The 16,792-nt window shown below is 54.1% G+C and overlaps 1 protein-coding gene across 1 annotated transcript in view; it reads right to left on the reverse strand.

Annotated features, from left to right (window-relative positions):
- Positions 1-597: 597 nt before the first annotated feature.
- GLT1D1 (glycosyltransferase 1 domain containing 1) overlaps positions 598-16,792 on the reverse strand; it is a 73,205-nt gene continuing 57,010 nt past the window's right edge. The window contains exons 10-12 of the mRNA XM_035016815.1: positions 16,125-16,245; positions 6,481-6,579; positions 598-1,249 (exon numbers count right to left, since the gene is read on the reverse strand). Coding sequence (XP_034872706.1) covers positions 1,088-1,249; positions 6,481-6,579; positions 16,125-16,245 — 382 coding nt within the window. The 3' untranslated portion in view covers positions 598-1,087. The remainder of the gene's footprint in view (positions 1,250-6,480; positions 6,580-16,124; positions 16,246-16,792) is intronic.

Raw genomic sequence — 16,792 nt, forward strand, 5'->3', positions numbered from 1 at the left:
GCAGGCCCTGTGGCATCACCACCCCGGGGATAGTGGGGAAGGGGCAAGGGCAGAGCTAACCCAAGAGGCAGGCCCAGAAGCCGAGGGGAGGCGGCACCTCTCTGCGGCAAAACACGGCACCCCATTCTGTGCATTCTCCCGTATTTGGAGGTCACGGTATCTCGGCACCCCATTCTGTGCATTACCCCCGTATTCAGAGCTCACAGTATCTCGGCACCCCGTTCTGTGCATTCCCCCCATATTCGGAGCTCACGGTATCTCGGCACCCCGTTCTGTGCATTCCCCCCCCGTATTCGGAGGTCACGGTATCCAAGCCCCGTTCTGTGCTTCCCCCCCCCATATTCGGAGGTCACGGTATCTCGGTACTCTCTGGAGACCTACTCCTGGATCATTCAAACCTGGACCTCAGCAAACTGAAACCGGTAACAAAACGTTGAAACATAGAGTTAACTGAGAATGAAACTGGAGCCGTGTACAATGCTGTGGAAAAGCACGGTTTCACGTCTACACTTTGGCATTAACTTGGTGATTGTGCATAAACCCCCTTCAGGAGATGCTCGGGCATCGGTACCTGTGTGTTCAGGGCTGGGACTGGGGTGGGGGGGTTTCTCTTGGATGCTGCTCACAACATGAACACACAGCGGCTGAGTCCGTGGGCTGACGGCGACACACTTTATTCTGTGGACTCCTTTCGGTGGACACGTTGGACTTTAGTTGCTGGTTTTGAACAATGAGTTACAGGTCATCAGAAGGCAGGTGGGACGTGTCTGTGCTGCGCGGCTTGCCCCTAAGTCCCATAGCGGCTAACACCGCTCTCTCCCCGCCTCCCCCTGCCTGGCCCCTAGGAGCCCCCAGGAGCCCCCAGGAGCTGATCTGGTAGACACGTCTGGGATGTTCTCTGGAAGCCCTGACAGGTTTTGGATGAGGTTCTGCCTTATAACTGACGTTGTTTATCGATGATTCCATTGAAACTGGCGTGATTTGGACCGGACCGGCCCCACTGGCCCAGATCTCTGTCTCTGGTGTTCACCCAGGGCCGTGCGTCCACGGTGGCCCCGGGTGGGCACGTGACACCCGGCGAGCGCCCTCACTCCTCGATGCTTCCCTCGAGGGTCTGGACGAGGCTCTGATAGGTGTCTCTTTCCGCCTGCCATGAGTGATACCTTCTCACGTACTCCCTTCCGTTGGCCACAATTTCTTTTTCCAGCACAGGATCACGAACCAGTCTCTTTGCTAATTGAACAAACTCCTGCAAAGAAGGAGGTGGAAGAGAATCGGGTGTAAATAATTGGCCAGCAGGGATTTGCAAACGGCTGTGCCTGGGTTAGCTCCCGGCCTCTCCCTCGTCTGCCTCCCGTGTTCTGGGGACGTGGCCCGTAGGGGGATGAGGTGGGGACGGACAGTGCACGGCTCTGACCCACGTGGTGGGAACGTCAATGCTCCCGACCGGGTCAAGGAGAAAGCCTCCCACTCTCCTCTCTGCCGAGGGAGGACAGCGGGGTCGGACCAGCCGCACATCATCACCATCAGCAGCAGCATCTGTCACGTGCTTGCTGTTCAGAATCCAGGATGGGGGGATTTAATGATGGGGTTTATGCCCCCTCTCTCCACCATGTGCCCCGCGGTGGCTCTAAGCGGTGCCCCATACGAAACACCACAATTTCCAAATCAAAACGTACGACTAGTCAGGCGAAGCAGGATAAACAAAGCCACAAATAACTTCACGTCAGCTCAGATACGAGTTTGCTGCCAAGTGAGTTTTGGCACCGAACTCCCAAAAAAGCAAATTGCTTTTCAAGCGCTTTTTGGATTTTGGAATTGCAGAAAAGGACTGGGACTCGGGGCTGTCCCATGAGTCCGTTCTCAGAGAAACTGGAGGAGAGAGAGGTTCAGGGGATGTGCCAGGGTCACAGAGCAAGTGGTCCGCGGCCGAGACAGGACTGCACTCAGACCATTCGGCCCTGGACCCATGTCCCCCTCCTCTGGTCTCGACAAGCGAAGGCCAGAACGTGAGGGAACACCGTGAGCGGAGAGCCGGCCCGGAGAAGGCTCCTGGGGGCACAGGAGTGACCACAGCTACGTCGGGGGGCTCAGAGGATCAGAGAGGACGAGCAGAGCCCTCAAGAGATGTGGCAGTAAATCTGCCATGAAGTCATCCTGGCCGTGCCTCAGGGACACGGGACGGATGTGAGGCTTGCTGGCAGAGGTCCTCCAGGGGAGTGGGCTTTGGGAGGCAGACCTGGGGGTCCAGGTGGAGGCCGCCTCCAGCCCCTGCAAAGGCTCCTGATCAGCGCTGTTCTGCTGAGGCTGCGTGCGGCCACCTCGGCCCACAAACCCTCAGTGGAGGGGGACGGTCACACCTGGGCTGGTGGCCGCCGTCCTGGTCCGCACGAGTGGCCACACACTGCCCGTCAGAAGCGGGCACAGCTCTCCCTCCCTCAGACCTCAGCCACCAGCCGTGCCTTCACGCGGCTGCAGCTCGCGGCCACGGCTCTCTGGACCGCCAGCTCCGGGAATGGCCCCGACAGGCAGGAGCCCCTAAATGGCCAGTACCCCGGCCATCGGGGCGTGTGTCCTCCCTGCTCCAGCAGTCACGTGCGCTGAGGAGCACGCTCCACGTCCGGCGTGCGCTGCCCGGGGGAAAAGCTCACGGTCTCTACGTCCGCGAGAACAAGAACACAGATGGATTCAGCACCCGTGACAACCAGGAGGCTGCAGAGAGCCCCGTCCAGCCGGGAAGGGAACGCGTCCCACCTGCGTGGGTCCTGCAGAAATAGGAGGTTGTCTCCAAATGCTCAACTGTGATGCTTCTTCATTTAATTTGTATGTTGTCGATTTTTCTGTAAGAAAGATGTGTGGCCATCACAGCCCAGCTCCAGGAGATGGAGACCGCGGGGGCTGCATCAACACCGCGCCCACTGCGCTCCTGCGTCCCGTGCACCTCACGGTTCCTGGTCGTCCCCTTCATTCCCTGCAGGCCCGGCACGCGGCGCACTGCGCCCCTCCTGCTCCCCACACGCTCGCCGTCACGCCCCAGCTTCCTGCGCGGGGCTCTGCTGCCACAAGGGCCCTTCCCTGCGGGCCCCTCCGTCGGGTCCAGCCTCATCCTCGCTGGGCAGAACCTGTGAGTCCCAGGAGTCGATCCCTACGACATCCAACGGGGGTGGTGCCCGTGGTGCTCGGGAAGAGGCTGTGCGGCCCTATCCCAGAGCCCCCTGCCTGGCCCCCAAACCCCACGCGCGACTTGGACTCTTCCCTCCCAGCTTCCACTCCAGGACCTTGCTCAGTGCCCGCCGTGTAGCAGGGCCTCAGGGAAAGTTCTCTAACTCACCTGGTGCATGCGGGACCCAGTTCCCCTGCCCCGTCTTGCAGAGACAGAACCCACTACGCTTGTCCTGTCGCACGAAGCCCAGACTCCTCTTTCTGGCTGGTGAGACTCTGCACTCCCGAGACGCCTGAGGACCCCTAGCCTTCTCTTGTGTCTGGAGGGCAAGACGTGGTCCCCAGCTAGGAATACGCCGCCTCGGACACGACCTCGCTGGGAATGTCACTGCCATGTGACAGTCCCATCCCTCACTCACTCAGAGAGGGGACAGGCCTTGTCCAGAGCAGATGTCTAACGGGTAGCCGCCCAGCAGATCTTCCCCTGGATGGTTGGATGGTTGGAAGGCCCACAGAGCGTCTAAACTAACAGCCGACTGAATTATCAACGTTTACGAATGGGTACAATCCAAGTATAATTTGGGAATTCCAGCCCCTCTTCAAACACGGCAAGGGCTGTGACTCGGGCCTGTGGGCCCAGGGCGGCCGGCAATGGGCCCTGTGCGGGCCCCTTGTTCACCCGGGGCACGTGGTCTCCCCCGCAGGCCCCAGACACGAGAGCACGAGCCGCCTGGCCTCGCGGGAGCCTCTCTCAGACCCACTTCTTCTCTGTTCTCCCCCCACACCCCCGACAGCCACACGGACTTACCACACGCCTCTTCCCTCAAGACCTCCCTCCTGCTGTCGGGGCTGACCAAGGCACTAACGGGATTAGCCTTGGTCTTTCACCTTCTGTGGCCAGACTCGGAGCCGCCAGGAGCCCCGGGAGACAGCGCGTGCACGCACAGCTAGCTTGGCCACGAACCTGAACCTGACGGCCAGAAGGCGTGGGCTCTCAGGACACCACACGTGGGCAGCAGCCTGTCCCCCGACCGCACCTATGATGCAGAGCTTGTCATGGGCTGTGCAGCCGGGGCCGCGGGGTGCCAGAGGCACCGGGAAGGGGACAGGGAGCGAGGGCCCAGGCACGGACTGCCACAGAGTAGGGGCTGTGCTCCCAGAGGGAAGGTCAGGACTCTGCCCCCGCTGTTGGTTTAGTTTTATACAAAGGTTCACAAAGTAAGAGGATAAGGGATGCCCTTTGACAACCACTGAGGCCCTTCAGGCAAAGCCTGTGTGAGGTTTGTTTGCTGTTTCGAGGGTAAGTCGGGGGGTGGGTCTGGCAGGTGTGAGCGACCGGCGACTCCCCGCTTCCTATTCGGTTTCTCTGTCGTCTCCATCAGGGATGGAGAGCTCACGCTGAGCTGCCGACTCCAGATCCGCCTCGGACGGCAGCGCATTCACGGTTTACACGCGTGCATCACCCTGGGGAGGCTGGCTCTCAGGCCCGCGAGTCCCCCCTTAGCAAGTGAAATGCTGCTCTGGGTCCATATCTGAACTCAACCTTCCACACTCTGGCAGCCAGCCAGCGGTTTGTGCACCTGAGCCCCTCGTCCGCGGTGACTCTAACCACGTGGCCGGCTTATTTAAAATGCATTTTGTTTTGGAGGCAGGCTTCCCACCCTGCGCTCCGTCGAGTCCGGTCGTGAGCGTAAAGAAGACAAAAGAAAGCTGCCTGTGACAGCCGCGTCTAGCGCACTTCTCAGAGTGTGTTAAAAGACGCAGCCTCCCCCATGTGAAATCTAAAGTGTTCTTTTTTTTAAACATCCTTTGTGACACCAACGTTCATGTTTTAGAATCGAAGTAAGTCCCTGACTTCGTGTGGCGCGGCGCCGTGTCTGGGAGCAGGGGGACGCGACCCTGTCGGGGCCGGGGTGGCACTCGTTGGCAAGTGTCAGAAGGACCCCCCTGCCGGACACTCTGTAAGACCGCCAGCGTGCTTCTGTCCTCGTGCTCAGACTCATGGGCAAAGTCAGAGCCTCTGGAGTTGAGCTACAAAATAAACAGACGCCGTGTTTGGGGAGGTGAAAATAAAATCTCTGCCAGGGCGGAGGCAACACTGTCTGACCTAAAAGCTTGGCGGTGTTGATTTCCAGGCTTCCAGAAGGCGGCAAAAAGCAATAAGCCTTTGTTTGGAGAAGAAGACAATAACTGCTGTCTGCTCTTCCAGTCCTGATCCTCTCCGGCTCGCGGGCGTTGCTGCCAAAAGGGAAGGGTTAGCGGCCGGGTGCCTTTGGCTGGACAGTCACACGGGAGCCAGCGCCCCGGGCCGCAGGGAAAAGAGGTGAGCATGGTCATAGCAAGAGAAAGGGAAAGCTGTCTCGGATTAAGCGTCCGCTGCAGGAAATGTGAAAACTGAATTTTCAATTATTTGACTCGACAATAATTTTTAAGTATAAATCCCTATACTCTTGAATATAACCTGTGCTCTAATAAAGATGCTGGTAGACAGCACCTAATTTTTAAAGACTCAAAGGACAAAGCTCAGGCCTCAGAGACTTACTTCCTGCCACCGGATGGTAGGTGGCGGCTGTGGCCATGTCTCTCCCGTGGTGACAGCAGGCCCGGAGCCCCGGCCACGTGCCGTGAACACACACAGCCCTGTGTGTCCCTCCGTCCGCCCCCATCACCCCTCCAGGAGGCAGCAGGGATGATGAGCTCTGCTTGTCCAGGAGAAAACAGAGCTCAGAGACTCAGGCCAGGCCATATGCCCTGCCCACCGTCCCCAAGGGCCAGCTGCAGGCAGACACACACGGGCCCCCTCCAGACCCCTCCACACACTTCCTGGAGGTCCCCACACACGCGTGTGCCCTGGCCTTGCCCACCCTCCGCTGCACCATCCCATACATTATTTTCAAACACACGTGGATGTGATGCATATGCAGAAGTACTGGCTTATTCTCTATGTTGTGTTGAGGTTTCACAATGATCAGATATACGGCAATCTTCTGAAAACCAGTAGGTGTCCTAGAAATCTAAGGTTGTTTCTGAAGAGCACCTGCTTGGAGATCAGAAACCCAAGCATCTCAGAGGTGACCTGACATGCTCAAGGCCATGCCGCTCGTCGGAGGCAGAATCAGGAACAGGAGCAGGTCTTGTGTTTGGGTCTCTGTTCTAGGTTTTTCCAGGTCACACGGCTGCCCCCGTGGCCACAGCCGACATGCTGCACACAGGGCTCCCGCCCCCGGGAGGCGGCACTGGGCACTGGCCAAGAGATGGGAATGCTGGACTGGTGAGGGAAATGCCGATGGAAACCGTTCCAGACAAACCCTTCCTTACCTGCGGGTCTGAAAACAACAGCCCTGTGACCTCATGCTTCACCACCGCCGCGTTCCCGGGGATGTTCCTGGCCAGCACGGGGACTTCCAGATCCATCGCCTGGGGACAGGAGAAAGAAGACAGGTGGGGGGTGGTGATCAAGAGCTTCTCTGGCGCGATGAGCCCGGGTGGGGAGAGTAACATCTATGCCCGCCGGACCTCGGGCACCTCACCCGATCGAAACATTCCACTTTCAAAGTACATACTGCATTGTAATTACTTACTGTTGCTGGTTCTGGAGAGCTCTATCCCGCAAACTTTGACATGATTACCGCAATGGTACAAAGAAACCCCCTCTCTCCAAATGTCCTCTTAACACTTGTGCAGTGACAGTTTGGAGAACACATCCTTAATTATCCTCATTACTCCCCACGAGTCATTTTCCCCCAGCACAAGCCACCTGAACGGTGCGGGAGGATCGGGCACGTCTCTCTGGCACACAGACAAGAGTGAGAAGGAGCATGATTTATCATCCCGATTATTCACTAAGCAGGCTTTCCGTTCCCCGTGGTCTGGATCAGCACATGGCATCCACCGCCCAGCACAAACTGGCATCAAGACCCCAAAAGATGCCCGAGAGCCCAGCGGGCAGAGTCGGCCTCACCTCCCCAGCAAGGCAGCATCTCTCTGGTTCTCCTGCGGTTCTGGGGAGCCCGACCTGGAAGGCTCTATTTTGGCCTCCTACATTGCACCTCCTGGGGCTACTTGGACCTGGGACCACTCACCCCTCCTACGGCAGGTGCCCTTCAGCACATAAGAGGGACATCCCTTTGCAACTTGGTGTCCACGGGCAGGACTGACTGGCTGGCGCCAACAGCAGACCAATAATCTGGCTGTTACTCTACGGAAGTGTGTTTTAGGCACTCTGACTCTGCCTGTGGCATCTCCCTTCATGTAATAAACGTTCGGTCACGAAGGGGTGACATTCCATTTTCAGAAACGTAACTTACCCACCTGCAGCAACAGCCGAGCACCCAGAGCACGGTGTGACGCACAGCAGATGCTCAGTCAATACCGTGGAGCCAACGCCCTGGAAGCATCTATGCTGAATGAATTCCGAGTCAGTGTTGTCCACCGTAGCCACTGTAACCGCCGGCTGTTGTCTCGGTAGGCTCGTCTGGTTTTCTCTTTCTTCTTCCCCTATGTCATCCCAGTCTACTTTGAGTTTAAGATCCAGGCCCTAGAGAATGCAGAGCTGGCAATAGCCCTGCTGTCGGCCCGCCTCTGAGCCTGTTCTGTTCCCACCATCGGGGAAAGTGGGAGAGCTGGTTTGACTCATGGATCAGAGTCCCCGCCGTCCTGCTCCTCGCCAGCCGCCCAGCTGCTTCTCCAGCGCAGCGATCATGGGTCTCTCTGTCAGGCTCTCCTGTTGGTGTTTCAAGAGCACAGAAGGTCTCCAAGTCAGATTTTCCGTTGTCATTTTGTAGGGTCATGTCTGGGATCTTCGAGTGGTCATCACACCTGAGAAGGAGGCACCTCACAGCACAGGGGAAAAGTAACCTGAAATGGCCACATCCCAGCACCAGTCACAAGGGCTTCCGGACTCCTGGGTGGCCCGGGTTCTGACATACTGCAGGTGCAGTCTGGCGTCCTGGAAGACATCATGGGGCCAGGATCAAGAGGCCTCGGTCTTGAATGAAGATCTCGGTCTTACTCTCTTTGCTCCGGGCCCACACGGTGGGCGTCGCCCTCAGAGTGCAGCACTATCACTTGGAGTGATGAGGAACCCTGACCGGGCCCCCACCGCACCCTGCTCTGCCCCACAATCCGGCATTCGTGAAGTTGCTCCCACGATCCTCCTGGGCCACCCAGGAGCCGCTGAGGTAGCAAGCGCACTGATGTGGTCCTGGATGTCTCCCTGGGTCCTGGTTGCATCTTTTGGGAATGAAGGACTAAACTGTCCTCTAGGCAGCACATGAAAAATTCAGATGTCATTTTGCACAAATACCATTATGTGGTTTGTGGCGTAAGCTGCCTAGCACATCAGCTACATCAGTCACGAGGTCGTAACGTAACGATGGTGAGTGATGCTGGGAGTCCTGTGGCTTGTCTCTTCACTTGTCACACGGTGTGCGTTGCTGACTCATTAAACTAGCGCAACACACTGTGATTTCACTTATAGACATTTGTCAACTAACTGCCACGTCCTCCGCACGAGTGAGACCTTTGAGACTGCCTGTCACGCACCATCTCATGCCAGGGCAGAGCTCAGAAAGAGGGTGATCGACATGTCAGGGTGCTTCTGCTGCAGGCGGCCCCCACAGCATTTTCATACTCAAAGGGTACATTTATCCTCTGATTTTGGATAAGCACCAGTGTATTTGTGAAGAATCTGTGGCAGACACAGAGATCGAGAGGAGCTGTCTACAGATGTAGATGTAGAGATAGACAAATGCGGATTTATGAAACCGACGACCAGAGAATCGCAGGACCAGCCAGCCGATCCTGAGAGATAACAGAGTTTAAATCCCTGTCTCAGGCAAAGAAGATCTTATTCTCAGCCCTCCTGTTGTGTAGACTCGCTTGTGTATCAGCTCAACCAGTGCTCCCCGAGCACCCATCCTACATGGAAGGCTGTGCACCACAGAGAATTGTCCATTCGTTGTCCACTTGTTGGACAAATGTTTGTTATCAACCTGGAAATGGCAGGACGCAGGAGGCTCAGGTGAGGGGAGCAGTTGGTTGAGGGGGGATAGTGAGGTGGTACTGCACAGTAGGAGAGCCTTGCTTGACACAAAAGGCCATAAAAAGGAAACAACATATCAAACCAAAGAAGTAGAAGGAAAGCAATAATAAAAGTAGCAATTAATGAAGTAGAAAGCAAAAGCAAAGCAACTGATACATCCAAATAGATTTTCTCCGAAAAAAAATCAGTGAAATAAAGAAGTCACCAGCAACCTGATCACGAGAAAGGAGAAAGCAAAACCAGACAGACCGAGCGGGAACAGACCACTGAAACTCAGAAGAATTTTACAGTCACAGGAGGATAAGAAGTCTTTGCAAATAAATTTGAAAACCTAGCTGAAATGTGTAGTTACCAGGAAGAATGCTTCTTACCAATTAACCCTGGTAGAAGTAGAAAAGCTTAAACAGATCAATTTCTAGAAGAGAAAGAAGTTATCCGGGAAACCATCTACAACAAAAGGATCATCTCAGACGGTGTCACAAGGGAATTCTGCAAAATCATCAGACTGCATCATCCTAGTGCTGCAGGAACTGTTCCAGATAACAGAAAAGGAAAGAAACATTCCAAGTAATTGTTATGAAACAAGTTCAACAATAATACCAAAGGATGAGATAGAGGGCATGGGAAAGGAAGCCACAGGCCATCCTCATGTCTAACTCTCTCCATAAAAACCTAAAGAAAAGAGTAGCAAACAGAATCCAGCAGCACATAAAAAAATCATGGAAACCAACCATTGCAGTTACTACATTAAACGTGAATGGACTAAACACCACACTCAAAAGGCAGAAATTGTCAGACTGGGTAAAAATAGCAAGACTCACTGTATTCACTGCCTACAAGAGATACACTTTGGATTCAAAGACACAAAAGTTTGGAAGTAAAATGGTGAGAAAATATACCTGTGAACAGTAACCACAGAGCTGCCCTGGTGATCCTAACAGCAGACAAAATGGCCATGAGGACAAGAACTGTTCCTGGAGACAAAGAGGGGCATCTCGTGGTGAGAAAAGGATCAATACATCAGGAAAACATAAAAATTATAAGTGTGCACACGCCTAAGGACAGAGCCCCACAGGACCTGAAGCAAAAACTGACAGAATTGAAAGGAGAAACAGGCAGTTTAATCATAATAAGAACTCTCGAAACCCCACTCTCAGTAACTGATAGAACAACTAGACAGACAACCATCAGGGAGACAGAAGCTCTGAACAGCACTAACCCACTTAACCTGACATTTACAGTACACCCCCCAGTGGCTACAGAAGACCCATTCTTCCCAAGTACACACAGTTCCTTCTCCAGGATGCATCATGTGCTAAATCCAAATAAATAAGACAGTATATTCAAAAAGACTGAAGTCATAAAAAGTATGTTCTCTGACCACATTTTTGGGAACCGGGGTATGGCTGTGGAAAAAGGGGATATAAATGTGGAACGGAGGCGGGGACTTACATTTGAGGTATCATATGAATGCATGTGTACATGTGTGTCTGTCTGTCTGTCAGTCTCAGGGAGAGGTGATGGGGGAGATGGAGCACAGAGGTGAGCATAGGTGAAGGGTCTTCAGCTACTCATTGTACTGTTTTTTTATTTCTCTGGGTTTTAAACTTTTAAGTCAAAATGATGATAATTTCCTTAAAGTGCATGCTCTGAAGCTCTCCTGCTTCGGTCTGAATCCTGGTTCCTTTATACACAGCTGACCCTTGAACAGCAGGGGTTTGAACTCTGTGAGTCCAAACCTGCTGGTGGGCTATGAGATGGTGCGGTCACTTTGGAAAACAGTGTGGCTCCTCCTCAGAGGGTTAAACAGAGTTCCCACGGGACCCAGCAACTCCACTCCTGGATACAGACCCAAGAGAAACGGAACCATGTGGCCAAGCAAACACTTGTACACAGATGCTCACAGCATTATTCATCATGGCCAGGAAGTGGACCCAGCCCAGATGTCCACAAACCCGTGAGCAGACGCGTAAGGCAGTGTGTCTGTACGATGGCGTATTTCACAAATACAAAGGAATGAGGTCCAGACGCATCCTGCGGCATGAAAACATTATGTGGGTGACAGAAGCAGGTCCCAAAAGTCCCCAAAAGATAACCACTTGGGTTATCCCTTTATAGGAAATGGGAGGAGGCAGATCTGAACGACAGAGAGTAGACTGGTGTTGGCGTGGGGGGCACGTCGGGGAGAAACAGCGAGTGACTGAGGATGTGTCCAGGATTTCTTTCTGGGGTGATAAAAGTTTCCTAAAATTAATAATGCTGAGGGCTCACAACATGGGAATGTACTAAAAACCCCTGAATTGCACACTTTGACTGCACTGATGCTTTAAATGAGTGGACAGATGTATGCTCGTTATGTGAATTACATCTCAATAAAATCGTTGTATTAAAGAAGCATTTTAAAAAGTGCAAAAGACCTCTGAATTTATTCAGAGTGTGCCCTGTAGTCAGGGACAAAAGCCCCAAATCACGGTTTATAAAAGACATGCTCACAGATTGTTTTTCAATAAATTTAGTTGCCCAGTAAGTGAATACTCCATTGCTAACATTTTATTGCTACAGTACTAAATCAAATAAAATGTTAAATGCAAGTGTGGTGATGTCATAGAACATAAATTAATGAGTTTTTCTTTATCTCGAAAATGTCTTTGTTTTCGGTCTGGTGATAAATTTTCTGGCTTTTTCTTTAATGCCTTGTCTTGGTTGTATGGAAATAGCACTTACTAGAGACCGCCTTCATCGGGGACAAGTGAGGTCGCGCAACACGTGTCCTCGCGTGGCGAGTGTCTCCTGCGGGATGGCCGCTGTGGTGGGTTGGGAATGTTTTCTGCGAAAGCCACGCCGTCGCTCCTGGGAGGAGGGCGGCTCACAATCAGGCAGAGCACCAGGCACGGACCGGGAATGTATCTGGTCCTGGTCCCTCCACTAGTATTCCTGCTGTTCCCTCCAGCGGTTCTCTTCCCGCAGATCGGGAAGGCTTTTCTCGTCGTTCAGGGCCGAGTTCAAGGCCACGCTCCCGCTGCAGGAGTGTGCTCGGGAAACACGGCACCGCAGACGGGGCGGCTGAAACCAGGGAAGGTGCCGCCCCGGTTCCGGAGGCCGGGAGTCCGAGAGCGAGGTTCCGGGCTGTTGCTTCTGAGGGCGTGGGGAAGGATCTGGTCCAGGCCTCCCTCCTCGGCCCGGAGATGCTGTCTTCTTCCTGGGTCTGCGCGCGCCTGTCTGTCCAAATCCCTTCTTCTTACCAGGACACCCCGCACAGTGGCTCGGGGTCCACCCTAATGACTCCTCTTAACGTGACGGCCTCTGTAGAGACCCCGTGTCCAGAAGAGGTCCTGGGAGTTAGGACCTGGACCCTCGGCTCACACTCACCACTGACCAGCACTCCCTCCCCGACGGCTGACAATGGCCTCGCCTCCCACCCTGTCGCACGGCGCCCCCCTTCGTTTCCTGCCCAGAGCTTATTATGTTCCTTTATGGGTGGCCTCGCTTCCGGTTTCCAGTTCCTTCTTTCTGCTCCAAACAAGGGCGTAAATTCCCTAGGATCCAGGACTTTTCTGTGTCCTGCTCACTGCTGTGTCTCCAGAGCCCAGCCCAGAGCCAGCGCGTGCACCCAGCACACCCCGGTGGAAGGAAAGAGTGCACAGGTAATGCGATGACTGTTTCCAGGCTCCAGGCTCCACGTCCCCGAGGCCTGGGGGCGGGGCAAAAGCTACGTAAAGGGGGCCTGATGTCGTGTATTCACAGACAACCCACTCTGAAGTCCTCTCTTCAAAACTAAACTGTCGCGAGGAAAGGAAATGTCTTCAGAAGGAAGAAGCGGGTGGGAAGGCTGTTTTCATACGGCCAAGACATGGCACTCAGGAATCTGATGATCGATTCTTACATCGCTTTCTCAAAGCGTGACGTCACCTCCTTAAAAACAAGCTGCCTGGAAGAAAGGTGAGGTCCCAGGGCCAGACAAGGGCGCAAAGTGGGTCCGGACAAGACCTGGCCCGGAGGCGGCGTCTTGTGCTCGACGGCGTAGGGAGATGGGCGCGTGTACCCTGCGCGCGCTTTCCACCCGTGAACGCAGACAGGGCTCGTGCAGCGCATGGGGGTGGCCAGCAGTCCAGACCTGGGTCTGGGGTTCCGACAGTGAACGGTGTCTGTGCCGGGTTCGGTCCGCCCGCATCCGATTTCTCCCCGCGGGAGCTCCTCCACCTGTCATCAGTGGATGGAAACCTCTGATTCCACCTTGGAAGGAAGCTTTGTAGCTCGTGCCCCATTTTCTGCAGAGCTGCCAGAAGATTCCAGAGACCCTGCCTCCCCTCCACGTGCATATCCGCCTCCAGATGCAGCTGCCGGGGCTCCCTCCGGCCAAAGCCGTGAAGCCCGGCCCGTGAAGGGTGGGCACCGTCACCTGCATTTACGGAGGGAATTCTGATTTCTGGAATTCCGGATTTTCTCGTGGAGAGGTTTGCTTGGGTTTTCACAGCCTTGACTAGCGTGTGTCCAGTACAGGGACCGCTGCCTGTCAGGTGGGGACGAGGCGGGTCCGAGCGTCCCCTGACACAATGCGCTGCATTCGGATCTTACATTGCCGGGGTTAGAAAGCTTCTCAACGCAGAGGCCCAGGGCATTTGGGGAGCAACTCTTGGATGCAAGAGACAGTCTTGCGCCTTGAAAAATACTTCACCTCCCTGCAGGCCTCTCCCCCTCACCCCGCTCTAAATGCCTGTGACACCCTTCTCATTGTGATGCCTCAGAAGGCCCTTCACTCTGTGAAGTGGGAAGGACACAGCCGGGCCACACACCCGACACACTTTGAAACTAGCCATGGCCAAGAGGGCACAGAGTCACAGCTGTGCTCGGAGAGCCCTGCAGGGAGGCTTCAGTCACGAGGGTCTGGGCCCTGAAGCTAAGAGCCGAGAATTCTCCTGTTACTCTTGGCTTTAGAATATGGCCTTCCTTCCCCCTGGGCAGCAGAAACTGACCGGGAGGGTAGCACACGCGTGTGTGTGCGTGTGCACGTGCGTGCGTGTTCCGGGTGGGGGCACTGAGATAAGAACATACTTTTCTGTATTATTTCAACTTCATTCGATGCAACTCCACAATCAGCCCAAACTGGAAACCACAGATTTCGCTGTAGGAATATTCACCCTACTGCCCACACTTCTAGCTCGAGCTTGATTTTTGGAGTTTCTCGGTAAGAGATGTATTTTAGCAAATGAGATTTTTATATGCCTCCATGAGAAAACAAAGTTAATTCTGGGAGGTCGAAAGATCCCTTCCTTCAAAAGTGATATGCGTTCATTCTGTGATTAACCACTTGGGTTATCTGAATAGATTCTAATGAAATGCACCCAGACCACTCCCCTGAAATCAGCTTCATTCAAAACCCTCAACCCAAAGGTTATTTTGGAGTTTGCAAAAGGAGCACAACATCAACATTTAAGACAGTCACATTCGCTAACAGCTGCCTTGCCTTTGAAGGAAATGAGGTTTGACAGCAATTCATCCGCAGTGAGATGCGCTGGGCGCCAGTGATGAAATCATTCCTGAATTCTACTTCACTTCTTCTTGGGAACTTGAGCAAGAAAATGTGTATTTACATACAAAGGAGCAGTTCAGCACTAGCTCAAGGACGAGTGGGGTAAGAACGTGCCTTTCTGAAGCTGTCAGGTGGGGTGCGAAGGCGAAGGGCGCGGCTCCTGTGGCTGGACGACGCCACCCGCCAGCTCAGATGGAGGTCTCGGCCTGAAGATGAGCGGGTCACGGTCCACACTGCACGCTCTGGCATCGAGGCGTGGACGTGCAGCTCGTACCCCTGGCTCCCGGTGTTGCTTTGGGTTTTGCGCTTTGCTTTTTTTTTAAAGGAGGCCACAGAAAATATTAGGCATGAGACAATAGTCGGTCCTTCAGTTTAGGGAGGATTTTTTTGGGGGGCTGCTTTCGTGATTTACTGTGTTGTGTGAAACACTAAATTGTACCTTCTGCCAGCAAGTGCAGTAAATTCAGTTAGTGTCCAAAGGAAGAAATGGATGTTACAAATAGGATGGAAGGATGGCCTCGCTCTAAGCATGCATTTCTCCCCCAGTGAGACAGAACACGTGAAACCGCTTCAGAGGCCCAGGGGCGCAACGGCTGGAGCCTCCTTCTCTCGAGCAGGTTGTATCGTGAGCTAGTCCCTAATTAGGCACATCTGCCGCGTGCGTGGCACGTGTTCAGAGCTGTACGTGACCGCTCGTGACCACACGCATGCTGTGACTCGTGACCGAATGTTCTGGGCAAGCTCCGGGACTGAGCACTGGTCTGGACGGAGCGAACGGAGGCCACCCTGTGCCGAGCTTGTTCTTGAAAGGGAGTCCAGCCCGCAAGGATGTGACCGCAAAACAAGAGAAAGGAAAGCCCTTTCTGGAGCCGAATGCTAGACGAGGGGATCAGCTCTCCCCTCGCGGCTCTGCGCACTCCCTCCCCGTGCACCCGTCACCCCTGCTCCATGGTGCGCGCCCCCCCGCCACACGTGCAAGCCCCACCATTGTTGTCCCCTGAATGCTGGGATTATAGAGCATACTGAAAAGGAGAAGAAAATCAAGAGGAAGGAGACTTCTTGCCCAAACACACCTTCATCCCATTTCCTGGCCCCACCTCTTAGAACCAAAGCGCCCTTCCATCTAAGATATTTAGCGGGTCAGAGAGGTGATCTAGTTTCATTTTATTTTGTAGCTGCCAAGGACAAATGGCAAAGAGAAATGAAATGATTTTTTTTTAAGTCTCAGAACTTAAAAACTACTTCTGAGGTTCCAAAGAAAGGCTGTTTTGCTTTCCAAGGCTCTGAGAGCCGCAGACCTTGATTGACAAGGACACCGCCTCGTAAAGGAGAACAGGAGGGACGTGGCGCTTCCTGGCCCCGCCTCTAGGACTCAGGCTGGGTCATTACCTCCAGAATCGCAGCGGACATGCCCTCAGACACGGAGCTGTTCACCACCGCGAAGCAGTTCTTGAGCGCTGCGTGTAGGTCCTCCTGGGGCATCTCTCCCAGCAGCCGCACCCCAGCCGTCCTGAAACAGGAGCAGGGACAGCTCTTTGCCACTGGGAGTCTTGTGGTGGGGGGAAGGGGGGTGGCTGGAGGGAGGACAGTAATTCTGCAGATGGAGAAGTCGGCATACGGACGGCACAGTATGGGGAGGGGGGTCTCTGCCCTTCCCCGCCCCTGGTGAGCCGCCGCCGCTGTGAATCATGCCCCCCAGGTATCGGAAGTCAAACATAAGGTGCTGGCCACTTTTTCTAATAATGCGACCATTTCTGAAATGATTGTTTAAAAAAATACTAATAGGGACAGTAATGGACATACAATAAACAGAAACAGAAATGCTAAAATGGAGAATACAACAAGCACCCAGGTGTCCACTGCCTGGAGCGGACATATCATACGGGTTTTGTCTTATTTTTTTTATCCAGCAACACTGATTCGTGTTGAGAAGCGCCCAGAATTCCAACACCCTCTCCACCACTCACATAACTGCCTACGGTTTTACCTGCGAGCGCTCTGGGTCTCTGAGCCGTATAAAGACGCCCACGTATCTATGGGGGTGAAATCAGTACTTC

Source organism: Mirounga leonina, unplaced genomic scaffold (genome assembly GCF_011800145.1).
Source record: "Mirounga leonina isolate KUSES-001 unplaced genomic scaffold, KU_Mleo_1.0 Mir_171, whole genome shotgun sequence".
NCBI lineage: Eukaryota > Metazoa > Chordata > Mammalia > Carnivora > Phocidae > Mirounga > Mirounga leonina.